This window comes from Catharus ustulatus, chromosome 5 (assembly GCF_009819885.2).
Source record: "Catharus ustulatus isolate bCatUst1 chromosome 5, bCatUst1.pri.v2, whole genome shotgun sequence".
NCBI lineage: Eukaryota > Metazoa > Chordata > Aves > Passeriformes > Turdidae > Catharus > Catharus ustulatus.
The window spans coordinates 60935299-60951796 of record NC_046225.1 but is presented as its reverse complement, the minus strand read 5'-3'; the positions used below and the strand labels follow the sequence as shown (position 1 = coordinate 60951796).

The 16498-nt window shown below is 36.5% G+C and overlaps 1 protein-coding gene across 3 annotated transcripts in view; it reads left to right on the top strand.

Annotated features, from left to right (window-relative positions):
* The window catches only part of CPEB2 (cytoplasmic polyadenylation element binding protein 2), a 50672-nt gene that overhangs the window by 1433 nt on the left and 32741 nt on the right, over window positions 1–16498 (top strand). For all 3 annotated transcript variants that reach the window (XM_033061332.2, XM_033061331.2, XM_033061330.2), the window contains exons 2-3: window positions 2466–2744; window positions 12775–12865. In XM_033061332.2, coding sequence (XP_032917223.1) covers window positions 2466–2744; window positions 12775–12865 — 370 coding nt within the window. The remainder of the gene's footprint in view (window positions 1–2465; window positions 2745–12774; window positions 12866–16498) is intronic.

The following is a 16498-nucleotide window of genomic DNA, read 5'->3' as shown; positions in this document are numbered from 1 at the left end:
GCCGGGCGGCCGGAGGGGTCTGTGGGCAGCGGCCGCCCCGCGCCCGGCCACTCTGCCCGCCCGGTCCGGGTGGCAGGTGCCGGGGTCGCTCTCCTGGCCCTCCTCGGCGCGCCGCCGCCTCCCGAGAGACGCCGGGGTTTTACTCGGGACGAGAAGAGAGGGATTGCGCTTAAAAAAAGAGCTCAGCCGCTCCTGTTGGTGTCTGGGAGTTCCGCCGTGAAAACACCCCCCGTGTCCCCCCGAGTCGCCCGCGGTGGGCGCGGTGTCCCCGGAACAATGAGCCTGACAGCTCCGGCCGGCGCCGCCCCCCCGGGCAGCCCCTTCCCGGGCAGCCCCTTCCCCAGCCGCGGGCCGGCCCTCGGGCGGGCTCGGTCCGGCGGGCCCCGGTCGCGAGAGGAGGGTCAGATGCGAAAGTTGACACCGTGCTGCTTTTTCAGGGCTTTTGGCTGACATTGCTTGAACGTGTATCCGAGGACAACGCAGCGTTTCGAGTTACTGTAGTTCTGTGACCGGTTTTAATCCGATTTTAATCGAGGGGTTTAAAGATCGCGTGTTAAATTGGAAGTTTGCGTTTCTTCCTGGAACAGAATATTATAAGAATATTATAAGAAATCAGTGAATAGCGAATCCACGTTAATGTTACCAGCTGTTGCATTATTAAGACTATTTTGCTCCAATAATGTGCTCAGTTATGGAAGGCTGAAGTTACATAGGCCTCTTGTTAATTTTTTTTTCATTCTAGTACTAAATCCGGGCCGATTTAATCGGTGGAGGTTCGTTTATATCAGAACTGGAATCTCACATTGTGTGCCTGTTGAAGAACTCATTACGATACATTATGATTGGGAGCTAGTTGTCCTTAACATTTATAATAACCTTCTTCAAACAAATTCCAAGCAATTCTCTAGCAGTGAGGTGTACAGGAATTTTCTCTCACTTACAACTTGTAGGTATCCTTAAACAGTGCCATGACAGCATAGCTAGCAATATTAGAGGCTTGCTGACATTTGGCATTATCTCTTTAAGGTTTGTTTCACAACAGAGTGCTTGCCTCTCCCAAAATTCCAACGCAAGTATTCAAGTTTTACAACGTAATTATCTATAATTATATAGAATAGGATGTTTTCCTGATTACTTGACCAAGAATGGCTTTAGTGGTTTTTTTGGTTTGTTTTCTGGGGGTGAGGTTGTAGGGGGTGTTGTTACAATTTTATCCTTCTGTCTTCAGAAAGTTCTCTTTTACCTGATATATAACAAACATATTGACATGCTTTAAATTTTTAAGTTATTAGAATTGCAGGTTAGGGTTGCTTGCAGCTAAGCTTAGAGATTAAAAGTACTGTGTTTTCACTTCACAGAACCGAATTTAGAATCGTTACACACACCCCCACTCCATTTCTATGTTTGAGAAAAAGCATTTCCAAGAAAAGTCAGATTTGAGACTACTAAAGATAAACACAGTTCTTCACTGTCAGTCATGCTCAGTGGGTCCACCTCTTGGTAATATGACAACCACTATAGGTCACTTTTAAGCAGAAGTTGTAGCTTAGAAGTAAAAACTTAATCCTTTAAGAATTTTCTTTTTAAAAACTGCTTCCATTTTCATATTAGAGAATATAGTGCACTTGTAAGTGTATTTAGGTAGGTGTAAGGTACACCATATCTGGATAGGAAAAAAGTCATAAAAATTTCTAAAATATGCTCTGCAGAATCCTGTGGATTCCTTACTCCAGAAATCACTCCATTCATTACTCCAGAAATATTTGAGCAGTGGCTTCAGAATAATGCATTTTAATGTGGAAATGTTAAGATAGCTTCTTCGAACAGATTCTCTGTACAGTAGTCAGTGCTCTTTTTTGCTCTTATATGGTAATACTGAGACAATGATATTCAAAATACTTGAGTGGGGGGAATTAAATCTGCCATTTGAATTTTAGTTTTTATAATTCTATTCACTGTAGTGATACGCTGCTACTCACTGAGTAGCAGAGAAATAATTATTATTAGAAATATAAATACTATTTTAATAATGGTTTTAGTTGATCTGTTTGAACTTCTTCTGTTACTTTGGCAGAGATCTCATCAAACAATAGCAAGTAATGTATGATAAAAACTGATTTCAGGGTTTTATGGAACTTTGTTTTACACCCTGGGGTTTTTCTTCTGCATAGCTTTAAAAATGCTACCATTTACTAAAATGACCATCAAAATTGCCTGCACAAGTACTGCAGTGTTTACTGGGAGACATATGGAGGAGTGGGAATGACTTTTTTTTTTTTTTAATGTAGCTGTATTTTTTTTCTTGCCTCAATAACTAATTTGCGTTTTATCAGAGGAGAGTGGTTTATAGAAATCTGTTCATTGCTTACTTTGGTGGTTGGTTGTTTTGGGGTTTGGTTTTTTTTAAGTAGAAAAGCATTTCAATTATTTTCAAAATATAATATAAATTAATCTTTCTTTTTTAGCCTCTTCTGAAGCAGTCACCCTGGAGCAATCAGAGCAGCGGCTGGAGCACAGGAAATATATCCTGGGGAGGAATGCATGGCAGAGACCATCGTAGAACTGGAACCATGGGAATTCCAGGAACTATGAACCAGATCTCTCCTTTGAAGAAGCCCTTTTCTGGTAATGTCATAGCTCCTCCTAAATTTACTCGCTCTGCTCCATCACTGACACCAAAATCGTGGATTGAAGATAATGTTTTCCGAACTGACACCAACAGTAATACTCTCCTTCCTTTGCAGGTAAGGATGGTATACCTGCTGTGTTCATAGTCTTCCATAGCATTTTTTTACTTCATTTTAAATGATAATTAAACAGTGGTTGCAGCTCTGATACTTGGTTTGAAAATTGTGTTTCTGTATTATTTTTATATTTATTTTTTATATTTTTATTATTATTATAGTCTTAAATTGCAATTAATCCCCATGTGTTGAGTGTATTCAGCAATATATGATTCTCACAGTTGAATAAGAATATTGATTGTTTAGAAAGATACAAGCTGTAGGCACTGATGAGGCAATAAAACATAGTATGGTTAATCCAGCAAGTATTTTCTGCCTATGGTAAGGCTTATAAATCCCTTCAAACCTCAGGGTATTTTTTTGTTTGCTTTTCCTTCTACTTAGGTTTTCTTACTTTTATAGATGATTCTCAAGTCTTTCATGTTTGTCTTTTACTGGTATTCTGGGCTGATGTTTGTGTGTCAGCTTTTTCCTCCACATTGTAGCACCTTTTATGTTTTATCTGGAAGCCTTGTGTTTTAGAAGTGTTAAATGGAAGAATGTGTCTTAGAACTAAAGGTCTGGATTCACCTCTGGAATTTTGCCAGTGATATCTTATATGACTTTAAGTCAGTCACTTAACTCCAACCTCAGTAATCTCTTGGTAAAATGTTATTTTTCCCATTCTTACCTATATTAATTTAGTCATCCCTTGTCAGCAGAGACCTTTCATATGTTGTAATTGTGATCACATTGAAGCTGTATATTTGGATAAATGACAATCTAATGTTTATGTAGCTGAAGTAGTGGCAAAAGGATGCTCCTTGGGACCAGATTTCCCACTAGAGTTCTGTTTTTTTGTACCATTTTCTGGTGAATTTGGCACAGGACGCCGTGTCCCGAGTATCCAGGTGTGCTCTGATACTTGGAGTGTTTTTGAAGCTTACCTGATTTTTGGATGTGCCGAAGTTACGTTGGAGTGTATGCATTTGGACCTGGAAACTTACTGTCCACCCTGTCAAGACAGGTTCTCTTAAGTAGCATTGCTAGCTGGAATATAATAGTTGAATAATCTTTGGTGTGGGTAGAAAGATGGGGGGGAAGAAATGTGGTATTCTTCAGGAATTGTGTTTTATTAGGGAAAATAGATTACAGATAGATAATGCTTTGCAGTGCAGGGCAGCAAAAATAGTAGAAAGTAAATACTGAAATCCATCCCAAACATGTTAATGTAGGGAACAGATTTAAAAATATTAATGCCATCATACATTGAAACTGCTGTGACACATACGCTGGAATTTGTATGCAGCTAAGCACAGGCTGTGAATGTATTTGCTCATCCAATATGCCTTGCAAGTCCATATGACCAGTACTTTGAACTTTCAGAAGCTTCTACAGAACTTGTCAAACGTAGATGAACTCATTTTATGTCTAAACAAGCATCTTGTGCATTTAGGCTATCATCTAAATAATTTCTATGTAATAAACTAGGAAAGAAACCCTTGCAATTTAATTTTATAATACCTTAATGTTTCTGTGTAAGGGTTGGGGAATTTTTTAAAGGGATAATATCAAAGTGAGAAGTTGGGCATTCTTAATTGCTGGTCGCACCTATGAGCACCAGACCCACCAATTAAATAGGCGTGTTTGGTTATATTTATGCTGTTGATCTGTCTATGCTTAAATCTCCCTGCCATGTATAAAGTCATAGTTGCAGAACACAGTAAAAATAAACCTCTTTGAAGGGTTGCAATGTTATCTACTGCTATCGTGGAAACACTGTATGTTTCCATAAACTACTTTGCTACGCTGAGATCGTGTTCTTATTTTTCAGTTAGTACACTATTGTTATATGATTAATTCCTTGTGATGACTGTTAGATTTTGCAAGTCATAATGAAAAAGTTAAATAGAGCTTGGAGCTCTTGCTTCTTTTCATCAGGACTTGTTGGCCATTGCAATGTTGTCAAACACCCATCTTGCTGATGGTGCTTGTCTCCTTCCATAAAAGGCCGTGGTATTTAGATTGAGAATTCTTAAAGACACAGTAGTCATTTCAGAAAATACTAAAAAATAGTACTAAATAAATTTTGTGTTGTTTGGAAAGTCTAGCACAAAAGCATTTATCTGTGTGTGTAGAAGTTACCTCTCTTCCAAACTTCCACGGAGCAAATTTATCCTACCATACATGTTGGATACATACTGCATCATCCACAGTTTTAAAGAATACCTTTTTCTTTGGGCTAACTGCAGTAATAATTTTGTAGGGGAGGGGACAAAGCACCTCTCTTACAAACTTTACCTAGCTCAAAATAAGCAATTCAAAATCAGCTTAGAAAAGCCAGTGCACTCAGGCACTTTGTGTAGATCTTTAGTGTTCAGCTACCATTTTTAAAAAATAGTATATATTTTTGCAAAGTCCAGGTAACATCCAGCATGTCAGCTGCACATTCATTTTCTGAAAAAACATGTACCTCATGTGAACAAGATAAACCACAGGGGAATTGAATGAAAATTCAAAGCTTTGCCCTTCCATCAAACATCTTTATTCTTTGGTGTTTGCATTGCTGGGTAGGCCCCAGGATTGAACTGGCATCAGTTCTGATGAAAAAAACATTTCTTGAATGAAACTAATGTACCAGGGACAATGAATGTCGTTACTGATAACTGAGTAAAGTATTATGAGTATTGCTTGTAGGAATGAAAGCTGTTTTTCTGTACTTCTTAGTTAAAACTCATACATATCCCATATGAAGTTGAATTCACAATGGCCACATTAGTTGCAGCAAAGCCGCTTTTGCTTACAGAAGTTATAAAACACATCTCAGGATTTTTAGAAGTTCAGCAGTTTGTTTTGATTTTAAGTAAAAATAATTGAACATCATAGCAACACTGATTTAAAAGTGAGCAAATTAAACATATAGCCAAGTTTTTCTTATGTCCCTCACTGTTAGAAACTTTTCTGCCTTTCTCAGGATTTTAAGATAATACACTGCATCAAATACAGTTCTTTCACAGACGTAAAACCTGTAGATGTAATTTTGCCTAAGTTCAGACACACTGCTTCCACCATGGTAGGTACTTCACGTGGGGAAGGGTTGTTGCCTTGCACTTGAATCATTAAAAGAACAGTTAGAAATCTTGTCAGGTATTGACACCATACAACTTAAGCATTTAATTGAGGGGCCTATTTCTCTCTCCTTAGAGAGAATCTAGGTTCCTTATTTAGATAATCTAATTCTCTAGAAGAACATACCTGGCACCACTGACCTTACAAAGCCCCTGGGATTCCATTTTAGGCACTTATGTTGCATTTCAGGAAGTCAGATAATACAAATATTCTTTTATTCCCTGACCTAAAGTACAAAAAAAAGCCCCAATTATAGGGTACAAAGCTGAAAATATATTTCTAAACTTTTATGCAAGTATTTTTCCCAAAAAACATGCTACATGCTGTGGACAAAGCCCAAGGACAGAGATCAGTGTTTTGTACATCCACTTTTTTGATGTACACTCCAGGTATGAGGAAAACAATTAAATTTTTCTTAATTTTTACTTTTTCTTTTTAGATTTGCAGTTTCTGCTAACTCTATTTTGATTGCAAGCTTAGTTTTTCTTATCGTCTTGTAAATAATCTTACTAAAACCTGATAAAAATGTTTAAAGCTACATATCAATGTTCAACTATTTTCATTCTAGTAAAAACATTGCATTCTATGAACATGAATTTAATTTCTGTCCCTTTTGAATTAAGGAAATATACCGTGTGTCTGGGTGGTTTTCACCTTGATTTGTCCTTCCTGTTTGTTCAAAGAGTGTGCAATGTTTATGGTCCTAAAAGCTGGGAGTTCTTATTCCGTGTTTAAACATAGCTCTCCAGCTGGGGATTGGTATGGTAAGGTAAGATCTTGCACAAATGCAGATTTTTCTTTCTCTGTTTCTTTTTGAAATGTACTCAAGTTTTCAGAGAAAGCAAATGACATGAAAAACAAAATGAGGTTTAAGATTGCGTGTCACACAACAGGTGTTAGTTTTAGATATTTAATTTAAGCTGCTGTCGTGTTCTTCTGCCTTAGAATCACTTCCATTTGGAGAATTTAAAATTTTCCATGTGACAGTTTTAATATAATTTAATACAGCTTAACATTGCCAATTGCTAATCTAGATGACATACATACCAGTGAATATTAGGTGAAGAGCAAGTTGTTAAAAGTTGGGTTCTTAATGCCATGTTTAGACTCCTAAATGTGTGGCCCATTTTTTCAAAAGTGCTGAGTGTTTGGCAGCTGCTGTTAAACTTGAAACCATTAAGATGATGCAAAGTTTTCTTACTCTTCAGAGTAATATAATTGTCCAAACACTGATCTATAAGCCAGGCTTTACCAATGTATTTTTACTGAGGCTGTGCTGGAACAGAACAGTTTTCAGGGTTTTTAATGCAGTGGATTGATTGCCTGGGAGTGATTAAAATAACACACACAACCTGATATTTGTGTTTGAGGATCATACTGGGGGTATCTCTAATTGGGGAAAGCAGTCTGTGGCCGTGCTTTTAACTTCAGGATCACAACCTTTGAGTAAGTAGTATTAGGAACTCCTCAGATTAACCATTCAGAGGGATCAATTAGTGGGAAGTTTGCAGGTCTTACCATGCAAATGTTTTTATGACTTCATATGACGTAAGATTTTCCTCCTGTTATTTAAATTTGCTTCTGTTCTACAGCTCATTCTATCAATGCAATACAAAATCAGACCTAGGAAAATTCAACAAAATATATAACAGCCATGATAAGTATAGCAGTGATGTATGTGTAGAGCAGCTTATCTCACCTTGTTCTCTGAGTTAAAATGAGTGTGTTCTCACCTAATACCCATCCAGAAGTACGTGTTCTATGTGTGCTGATGTATTTGCATTTGTATTTGTATTTAGAGTACTCAAGACTCTATAGATGTTTCTAGATGTGGGCCGGGGGTGTGAGAAACCCAAAACTTGAATAACAACTTCCCTCTCAAATGTCTAGGTGTCCCTTTAGTCATTTCATTGAAACTACTAATATACAAATTTTCTAGATTTACTTTGTAAGTTAAGATTACCAAGACTTTAATAATTTCCATAGTCTGGTGTCTGGTTGTTTCCAGGTTATCAATATACATTCTTGAGTTGAAGTTCTCCAGTATTGGGATTTTTTGTTCATTTTCCAATGCTTATGTAGCTGGGAAGTGGGTGTGTCTGCCACAGGACCTGTTCTTGGTGCATTTTAGGCTCAGTTTAGTTAGCTTATGTAGCTGATTGTGTCATTTTAACTTTAAACACTTTGTTGTCAGGTTGACTGTTCACAGATGTCTACCAGACATCTTTAGTTCATCTTTACCACTAATGACACTGTGAAAAGTAACCAAGCAATTTTGTATTCCAACTTTAAACCTTCCTCCTTGCTTTTTTGTAGAGCTAAAATTGAATTTTCAATAGGTTTTCATATTTAGTTTCTCATTTACAATAGTTATGGTTTCAACAAGTGGCTTATGATTATAGTATATACTCAATAAAATGAGAATAACTTGAAATTTAGATGTTAGCAGAGATGTTCTAGAATATGTATGTGGGAATTGTTGTTACTGCTAACATTCACACTGAATACTATATTAAGGTACTTTATAAAGGATACTTTATTGTTAAATCAACTTTCAGTCACTTTCTAGTCTTAAAGCACATTTTTATTCAGGGGTCAGGTTTAAGGTATAAAAAATGGTGCTTGTTAACATTTTAGTTGGGGAAGCAGTTTTAAAAAGGTTTCTTTAATTTAGCTTTTAACAAACTCAGTTAATTAATCAAGGTCAAAGTTGGAGTCCTTTTTGCAACCAAGTAAGACCATACTTGAAGTTACTATAAGCTTTATGACAGCTTCCATGTCACGGGTCTACATTTCTTTGGACTATAAAGAAGGCTTGTAAAGATAATTTCTTAAAGATACTACCATTTACAGATTTTAATGCATGTGTTAGCATTCTAATTTTTTACTTCAAGTAGTTCTACAAATTAATAGTTTAAAGTATGTGTCCGAAATTTGAAGGTGTCAAACTTCTTGTGGTTAAAATTTAACAAAACTATTCACCACTCAATAGCTTTGGTCCTTGTATTTGCTTATGATTAAGTGGCAATATATAAGCTTGGAGATGTGACTGCAGTTTCTGCAAATACTCCAACAGGATAATCTTTGCATAAATTGCATGGGTATCCATATAAAAGTCCTAAATAGAATGTGCCATGAAAAACTATTTGTTCATGAGTTTAGTACTGAAACTTGCTCTTCAGAGAAGGCTGCTGTCCTCCCATTTGTGCTTATTCAGATGCATAACTTGGGGAGTACTTCTCAAATGCATACTCTTAGGTGTACTCTGCATGACATTGTCAAAAGCTCTTTCTAGCACTTGTATTCTGTGGAAAGGATACTTTGTGCTTCTCCTATTCCTAAAATAATTACCACTTTCCTGTAGACTTTCTTACATAGTCTGTTTTTTACCTAACCGGATTGCTCAGTCTGTAGTTGTGATTCTAATATGGGAAAGGTAGGTCAAGCAGGATTCAAACATTTAGACAGTTAAAAGTAAAAAACTAGTTGAGAATTTGTAGTGCTTGGGAGAAGTTAACTATCAGCTCTGAGGGGAAAAAAAGCTATAGCATTATGTTGTGACATTCCACTGATATACCTTCTGTCACAACAAGAATTGCTTCTTAGCCCAGGACTGATGAGCCATAGAGCTGAAGAAATTGAAAAACCTTGAATTCAACCTTGACAGTTCAGGAGTCAGGATGATAGAAAATGTGTATTAACATCCATGCTTAGGTATCAGTGCCTTTGCACTACTGATTATATTTAGTTTCGTTATTTCAGCATGGTTGATAAGCAGTCATCTTCCAAAGCAATCTGGAACTATATTTAAGACAACATAGGAATAGTTCTGATTTTTGGGGCTACTTCCGTGTTGTTTTAAAAGCAGGCCCAGGTTGTTTTAGAAGACATCTGCTTATCAGTTGTGTTGAAATAATGAAACTAAAGCTAATCCTAATTCTTGGGACTGTTTCCACGTGCATGGAGATCTGGAACAATTGTGTTCTCTGGTAGTGCTTTTTGTGCTTGTCCCAAAAATTGACCAAAACCATAATGGAAGTTTTCTGCTTCAGCTGCACCTGCTGTAGTGGAATTGCCCTGATTCAACAGACCTTTCTAGAAAATACTGGCTGATGTGTGACCTACATTACTGAAACACTTTTAAGTTCTGCTTTGAAATTAAAGCTTTCTATTAGCATAGATGATAATTGTTCTCTTGAAAGATGATATACATATTTGGGGAGCTCAAAGCAATGTTTTAGCATTATAAAGCTGAGCTGCACAAAGGTTTAAAATGAACCTTGTACCCAAAGAATTACTTACTCCTTTAGAGACAGTTAAATTTCAGGTACTGTTGCTTTATAGCTTGCTATTCATTAGTGTCATTTGTAATAGAGATTAAAATTTTGAAGCACTGATTACCAAGATACTACCCAAACTCCCAAGTGGGTAGTGTGATGTGTGGGTAGTGGGATAGAAGAATGCAATTCCCATATTTAAATCCTGCCGTGCTTCAGTGTGTTCACGACATTTTGATATTGTGTAGTGTCTGCCCATTGTATGTTTCAACTGCCCAAAATTAAGTAATACAAGTCAGGGAAACAAACTGAAAACTTTCTTAAAAGGATGGGAAAAGCTTATTTTTCCTTCTGCTTCTAGCAGAGCAAGACCTCTTGACACACAACTTTCAAAATGAAATAATGCAAGGATGAAGTTAGAATCATTGCACCATGTCACCCCGTAGAGCAGTTTACAAATAAATTGCAAGCACGTGTTCCATGTTTTACTTTTCCATTTCTCTGTAAGATATAGGACCAGGTAGACCAGTTTTAGGAATTAGCCATGGTTGAGCCTTTTCTTACAGGCTCCTGCTTTGCAGAGTGTTAAGTCTGTAATAATGTCAGTTTCTCAGACAGTCATGTGTTAACACATATGTATGTAGCAGTGTTCAAAAAAAGACATTCAAAAATACCTAGTGAGCCTGTTACAAAGATAAAACACCGTGTACAGTTCATTCTGTTTTTTACTAATATTAGTTCTTTTCTCTTATCAGCTACAAAGGTAGCAAGGTGTGTTTTGTCTTTACTCAGCACTGGTTTTGGCAAGAGCACTGACTAACTACCGACTTGTGCCATAAACTGAATTTAAGACTTCGTTAACACTCCTGATGAGATCCCTTCTGAATGCTAGGGGACAATAGGGAACAGATCCATCTTGGTCACTGCTCACACCTTCTATAGAAAGCAGGTTTGCTGTGGTAAGCAGGTTCTTTTCATTGTGCTGTTGAGAAACAAACCTGTAAAGGCACGGAAGCAGATTAGTCACTTCAGTTTCATTTGGTGATTCTCAGGGTAGCTAAACTGAATAAAAGCCAGCCAGTCCCAAAATAAAGGTTCCTGTGAACAAAAATATTGCTGGTGACTTGTTGGCACTCAAACCAGGTTGAGGATTGCCTCATGAAGTGTCAATGACAGTTGGTCTGGAATGTGGCAGGAGGCAAGAGGAAACCTACTTTTTGAATTTATCATTAAAATTGTCCGAGGGCTTCCAGAAATCTTAATTTGATCAGATCCTTTATTTTCTAACAGATTGTTTACCCAACAGAAGCCTCTTACTCTTAAGAGTTGTTTGAGATAAAGAGAAGTGAGAAAAAAGGATTCTCCCTCTTCATCCTAACATTGACTAAACTTTTTAAGAGATGAAAGTGGAACCCTGGTTTCATCATGGCAAAGCTGATCATAAGTTGTAGTGTGTGATTCATAGATAACTTCTGTTCCAAAGCTTGCTTTTTTACTCCTCCAATGTGAAGAATATCTGTTTGCTGAGGGAGGTAATTTGAAATGAATCTATGGTTCTGCTGAACTTCATAGAAAGTCAGAGTGAGTGTGGGTCATATACCTTCTGTCCCTGTTACATACATACTAAGTAGGTGGCAGCATCTTTAGGGAATTTCACCAGTCCTGCGATGTATATGATGCATTTCATCCTGCTCTGCTGAATTACTATAGTGAAGACAAAATACAACGGTAAAATTAAGGCATGATTATAGGATTTAAGTGCAGTACAGTCTAGCCAGAAGCCTTGAAGGTAGAAGAGATTGTAGTTTTACACAAACTCTTTCCAGTTTCTGAAGGGTATCCCAGAAAGACCAAAGAATCTAGAAGTCATCTTTTTTTCTGAAAACATGGGGGAAAACAATCAGTGAAAACCTTCATTACAATAACTTTTATTACTGTCAGTGAAAATATTTATAAAGACAGTATGGTAACTTCTTAATAAGCATGTGTAAAAGAAATTGTGCTCTGTAAGGCTGATAATCTATCAGTAAGATTTGTGACATTTCGTTTTCATAGTTTAGGTTTAATTTCCCACCCTTTAACCATTAAGTGCTGACCGTTTGTAACTCAAGTCTTTGTATGCAGAGGCCCTGAAGCCAGCAAGTGCAGCCTTGGCAGGGGCTGGTGGCCCATGCCAGGCACTTGGCCAAGCACCAAGAAAGTGCTCTCTTTTATAAAAGTGAAGTGACTGTCCTTGTCCTGTAGTTCCCCACCTTCCTCACTATTTTACTTGTGCATGAAATGAAATTGAACTCTTACAACCATTAGTCTCCTCCATTAATCAGCCTAATGCATGACTGTGCTGTGGATCACTAGAACTGATCTAAGCAGTTCTGAAGGAAACAGGCAATCATGCGCTGTCAAATGCATACACAGCATTTGTTCACACTGCATCACACAGAGTTCTTCACACTGCATCTCTAGTTTTTATATTTGGATGCTGTTAAAATGACAGTTAATAAAATCAGATCTTACTTTGTTTCATTGTCCATCTCCAGAGTGTCTGGGTGGGCAGCTGTTAGAAGGAATCTGTATTTTCCTTTCAAGTTTTTTGTTAAAAACTACAGAATTTGTATTCCAATACTAAGGCTTTTGTTCTCTTTTAGGATCGAAATAGAATGTATGACAGTCTGAATATGCACTCTTTGGAAAACTCCCTTATTGACATTATGAGAGCAGAGCATGATCCACTTAAAGGTATGTTATTATGCTAAATAAAGAAAAAAAGGGTCATCCATTCTGCATATTTGAATTAATACTGATTGTTAATATAGATTCTAGGTTCATATTAAAATGGCAAATGGACTATTTTCTCAGTCAAATGAACAGTCAATCTTAAGCTGTCTTTTACTGAAAACATTGTTTCACAGTTACTTAAAACAAACCACTACCAGTGTTGCCAGTTAATTTTCCCTATCTCTACAGTGGCAGCTGAAAAGAAAACTTAAGTCCATTGATAAAATCAGGTTTTGTCCTTTTCAGATTTTTTCATATCCACTGGAGGATACTAATGCATCCAAGAAGTCCAGAAATACAGTTGGCTTTAGAATGCTGGTTCCTCTTACAGTCCTGGGCTCTATTAAATCATTTAACCACAATAATAAGCATATAGCTAGCATATGTGGGCTTCCATTTTAACTCCTCTTTTCACTGTACATTAACTCACTCTTGAGGTTCTTCCATGCTTTCTCAGGTAGCATTTACTGTTGAACATTGGATCAGGGAAGCCAAACCATTTTACTTGGACTGATCAGATGTTACTTCATTTGTGATGTTCTAATTTTGAAATATCCAAGACTTCAGTTTTGCTTCATAGAAATGAAATCTCTGTATTGAAGCAACTGAAAAAATAGGTTATTATTTTCTCCCATCCATTCTCCTTTTCTAAAGGGTCCTATACATATTTACATGTATTACATTAGCAGAGAGCAGCCTGCTGTTCTAATTTGAGGCACACCTTGCTACTCTGCTTATGATTCTCTTAAGATCTGTGTAATCAGTTGGAAGACCTGTAGCAGTCAGATAGCATTTAATGGTATTTTAAGATTTAAACTAGGTAGCCAAAGCTGAAAATATCTAGAAAACATCTGTAAGTATGTAGTATTTACTTAAACCATTATTTTTCCTTGACTTTAAAGTAAATGGAAGCTGAAATAAAGTTTTCTTAGGTGTTTTTAAATCTGATCTCTTCTTTCTTACTGCCTAGAGAGAATTAATTCCATTTTAGCAATTTTATTTAAGTCCATTATTAAATTCAGTATCTGTCTATTCTGCAAGTTTGCAAAACTTGATTAAGTAACACAAAAGGTTTTCAAATCTGTAAATGACTAGCCCAGTGGTAACTGCCATGTGCTAAAAGCGTGCACCTCTCCTCAAAGATGAGGTGACCAGGTGCATCATCCCTGTTCCAGAGCATTCTTGCTTCTATTTGCCACACTCAGGTGGTGACTACTTTCCTTGTCTGAAGACTACTGTTAGGCATAAAGCCAGAGAATGCACATCTTCTACTGCAATATACTGCTATTGGCACCTCTCACATTCCTGAAGATGAAAACCAGTCTGTTCCTCGTTTCTGTACATGCTGACATGACAAATGGAATTGGTTACTCGGTTCCCCCTGCCATCTCACTGTTTTAATTTTGGCTCTGTAATGCAGAAGTGATTTCAGAGGCACAGTGAACACAGAAAATACCAATTTTTATTTTTGTTTATCTCTTTGCATTTCATTATTTTACAATAGATGAAAATTATGTATTTCCAAGAATAATTTTCCAAGGAGAGTAAGACAAGACAAAGCTTTAAGACTTGAAAGTTAATTTGGTTCATACCTAGATACCTTGAAAAACTAAGTTTCCATCTGTGCTTTCTAGGGATATGAGAATATGGTGTCAGTCTACAACTAAGAGATTTTTTTTTTTACCAGTTAAACAGTCATGTTCTTGTAGTGAAAATTCTGCTAAGTTTTATGTTTGAACTAAAACAGATGGAAGCCATAGATAGTGATGAACTCAAAGGAAACCCATTTTTCTGTTCGAGTGCCAGAGAACAATGCACATGCCAACTGAATTTAAATAGAGTAATTGTGTGCTGCTATTTAAGTTGATGGATAAGATATTTTTTCTCCGTGGATGTGATTTCAGCTGAAATGGCTACGTTATTAACAATAAGGCACAAGAAATGTTCCTTACAGACTGAAAATGGGAGGAAGAGACCTTTTGGTATATCAGCCTTCTAGTTCCTCTCTACTGTCTTCTGATTTTTTTCACCATTAATTGGAATTTCTGTGAGCAACTTTAAGTTCTTTTTTTTTTTCTTTCCTCTGCCAACCATGAAACTTTAATTTGGTTATATCAGTCTCCGTGACTTTTCACCACAGAAAATTCAATGTTTACTTAAAACTCCATCATATTTGCTTGCAGAATGCTCAGGATTAAGAATGTTATTATTATTATTTGGTTTGTTGCTCTTATCAATATATAACATTTTGTTGTAACTAAAGAGTATTTTGTAACTACAGAATATTTTTATGACAAGTTTTTCAAGTAAATCTGAGCACACTAAAACAATGCATCTTTTATATCTGATCACAGCAGTAAAATGAAAGTCCCTGGAATTTTAAGCACGTGTTTCAGATTTAGCTGCTTACAATATCTGGAGTATGACTAAGCATCTTGTCTCAAATTTTGCACAATGCAGAACAGACAGTCTGTGTACTAGCTCATAGCTTCAAGTTTTGCATGTCAAGATCCATTTTAGGAGCAAGTCAAATTTCACCACTTTTGCTTTTATGAACTTGAAAAAAAAAAAATTCAAATATGATTCACTGAAAGCTAAGTTTATGCCTGCCAGAAAATTGCTTATAGATGACTAGTTTTGGCATCACTTAGGCAAGTTTTGTCATTGCAACACACATGATCAAAAGAGAAGCAGTTTTTAGCTTTCGGTAAGATATTTTCAAGGTAGGGTAATAGAGAGAAGATGTTTGACTTCACTAGTCATTGCAGCAGAAATACTGATTGTATTAAAACTAATCTTTCCCGTGCAGCTTTCTTGAAATGCATTTCATAACAAGACCTTAAGTACTGTTTAAAATTGTCCCAGCCATTCAATTCCGGTGAAATAAAAAGTGAAGTTGAATTAATTCATTTTTTTCATTGTTCCTAAATACCCTTTTTCTTTTAATAGTTCTTAAAACAATTGGGAGAAGAATTGAAATACTGATAGCCTGACACATATAGGTATTGCAGTATAACTCCTCACACATACCACTTGCATACCTGCTTTTCTTTTTTTCCCCATCTACTCCCCCAAATAGCAATGCATTTTGCTGCCCAGAAGCAGGAAAGACAATCCATTTGGGCTGAAAGAGATTGTGGAGAAAACTTAGAAGCAGTTGTTACATTTTCTGTGCAATATCTGTTAGTATTGAGGACACTGATTTAATGGAATTAATTACCTGCTGTTTTAAATATCTTTCTAGTAAAGATAGTGGTGCAGAGAACATTGTCTTTCTTTCAAAGACATTTGTTTTATATTTTGTCCTATGAAGCTCTAAAGTTTAACGTTGCACAGTTTTCTTCCTAGAGTAATTCAAATCAGGCCAAGAAAAGAATTTCTGAGACTTGAAAAAAAATATAGAGGAAAAAATTCTCTCCTCAGTCACATAAAATGAATTTAAAATGTTACATACACACTGTTTCTTCTTTCTGTCATAGAAACTTTTTTTGATAAAAGAATATAATTAAGACTGAGCAACTGATTTGTCCGAATGCATGGACTATCAAAGCCATTTGGCCTCATTCTGACTTGCATAATTTATACGCAAGCATT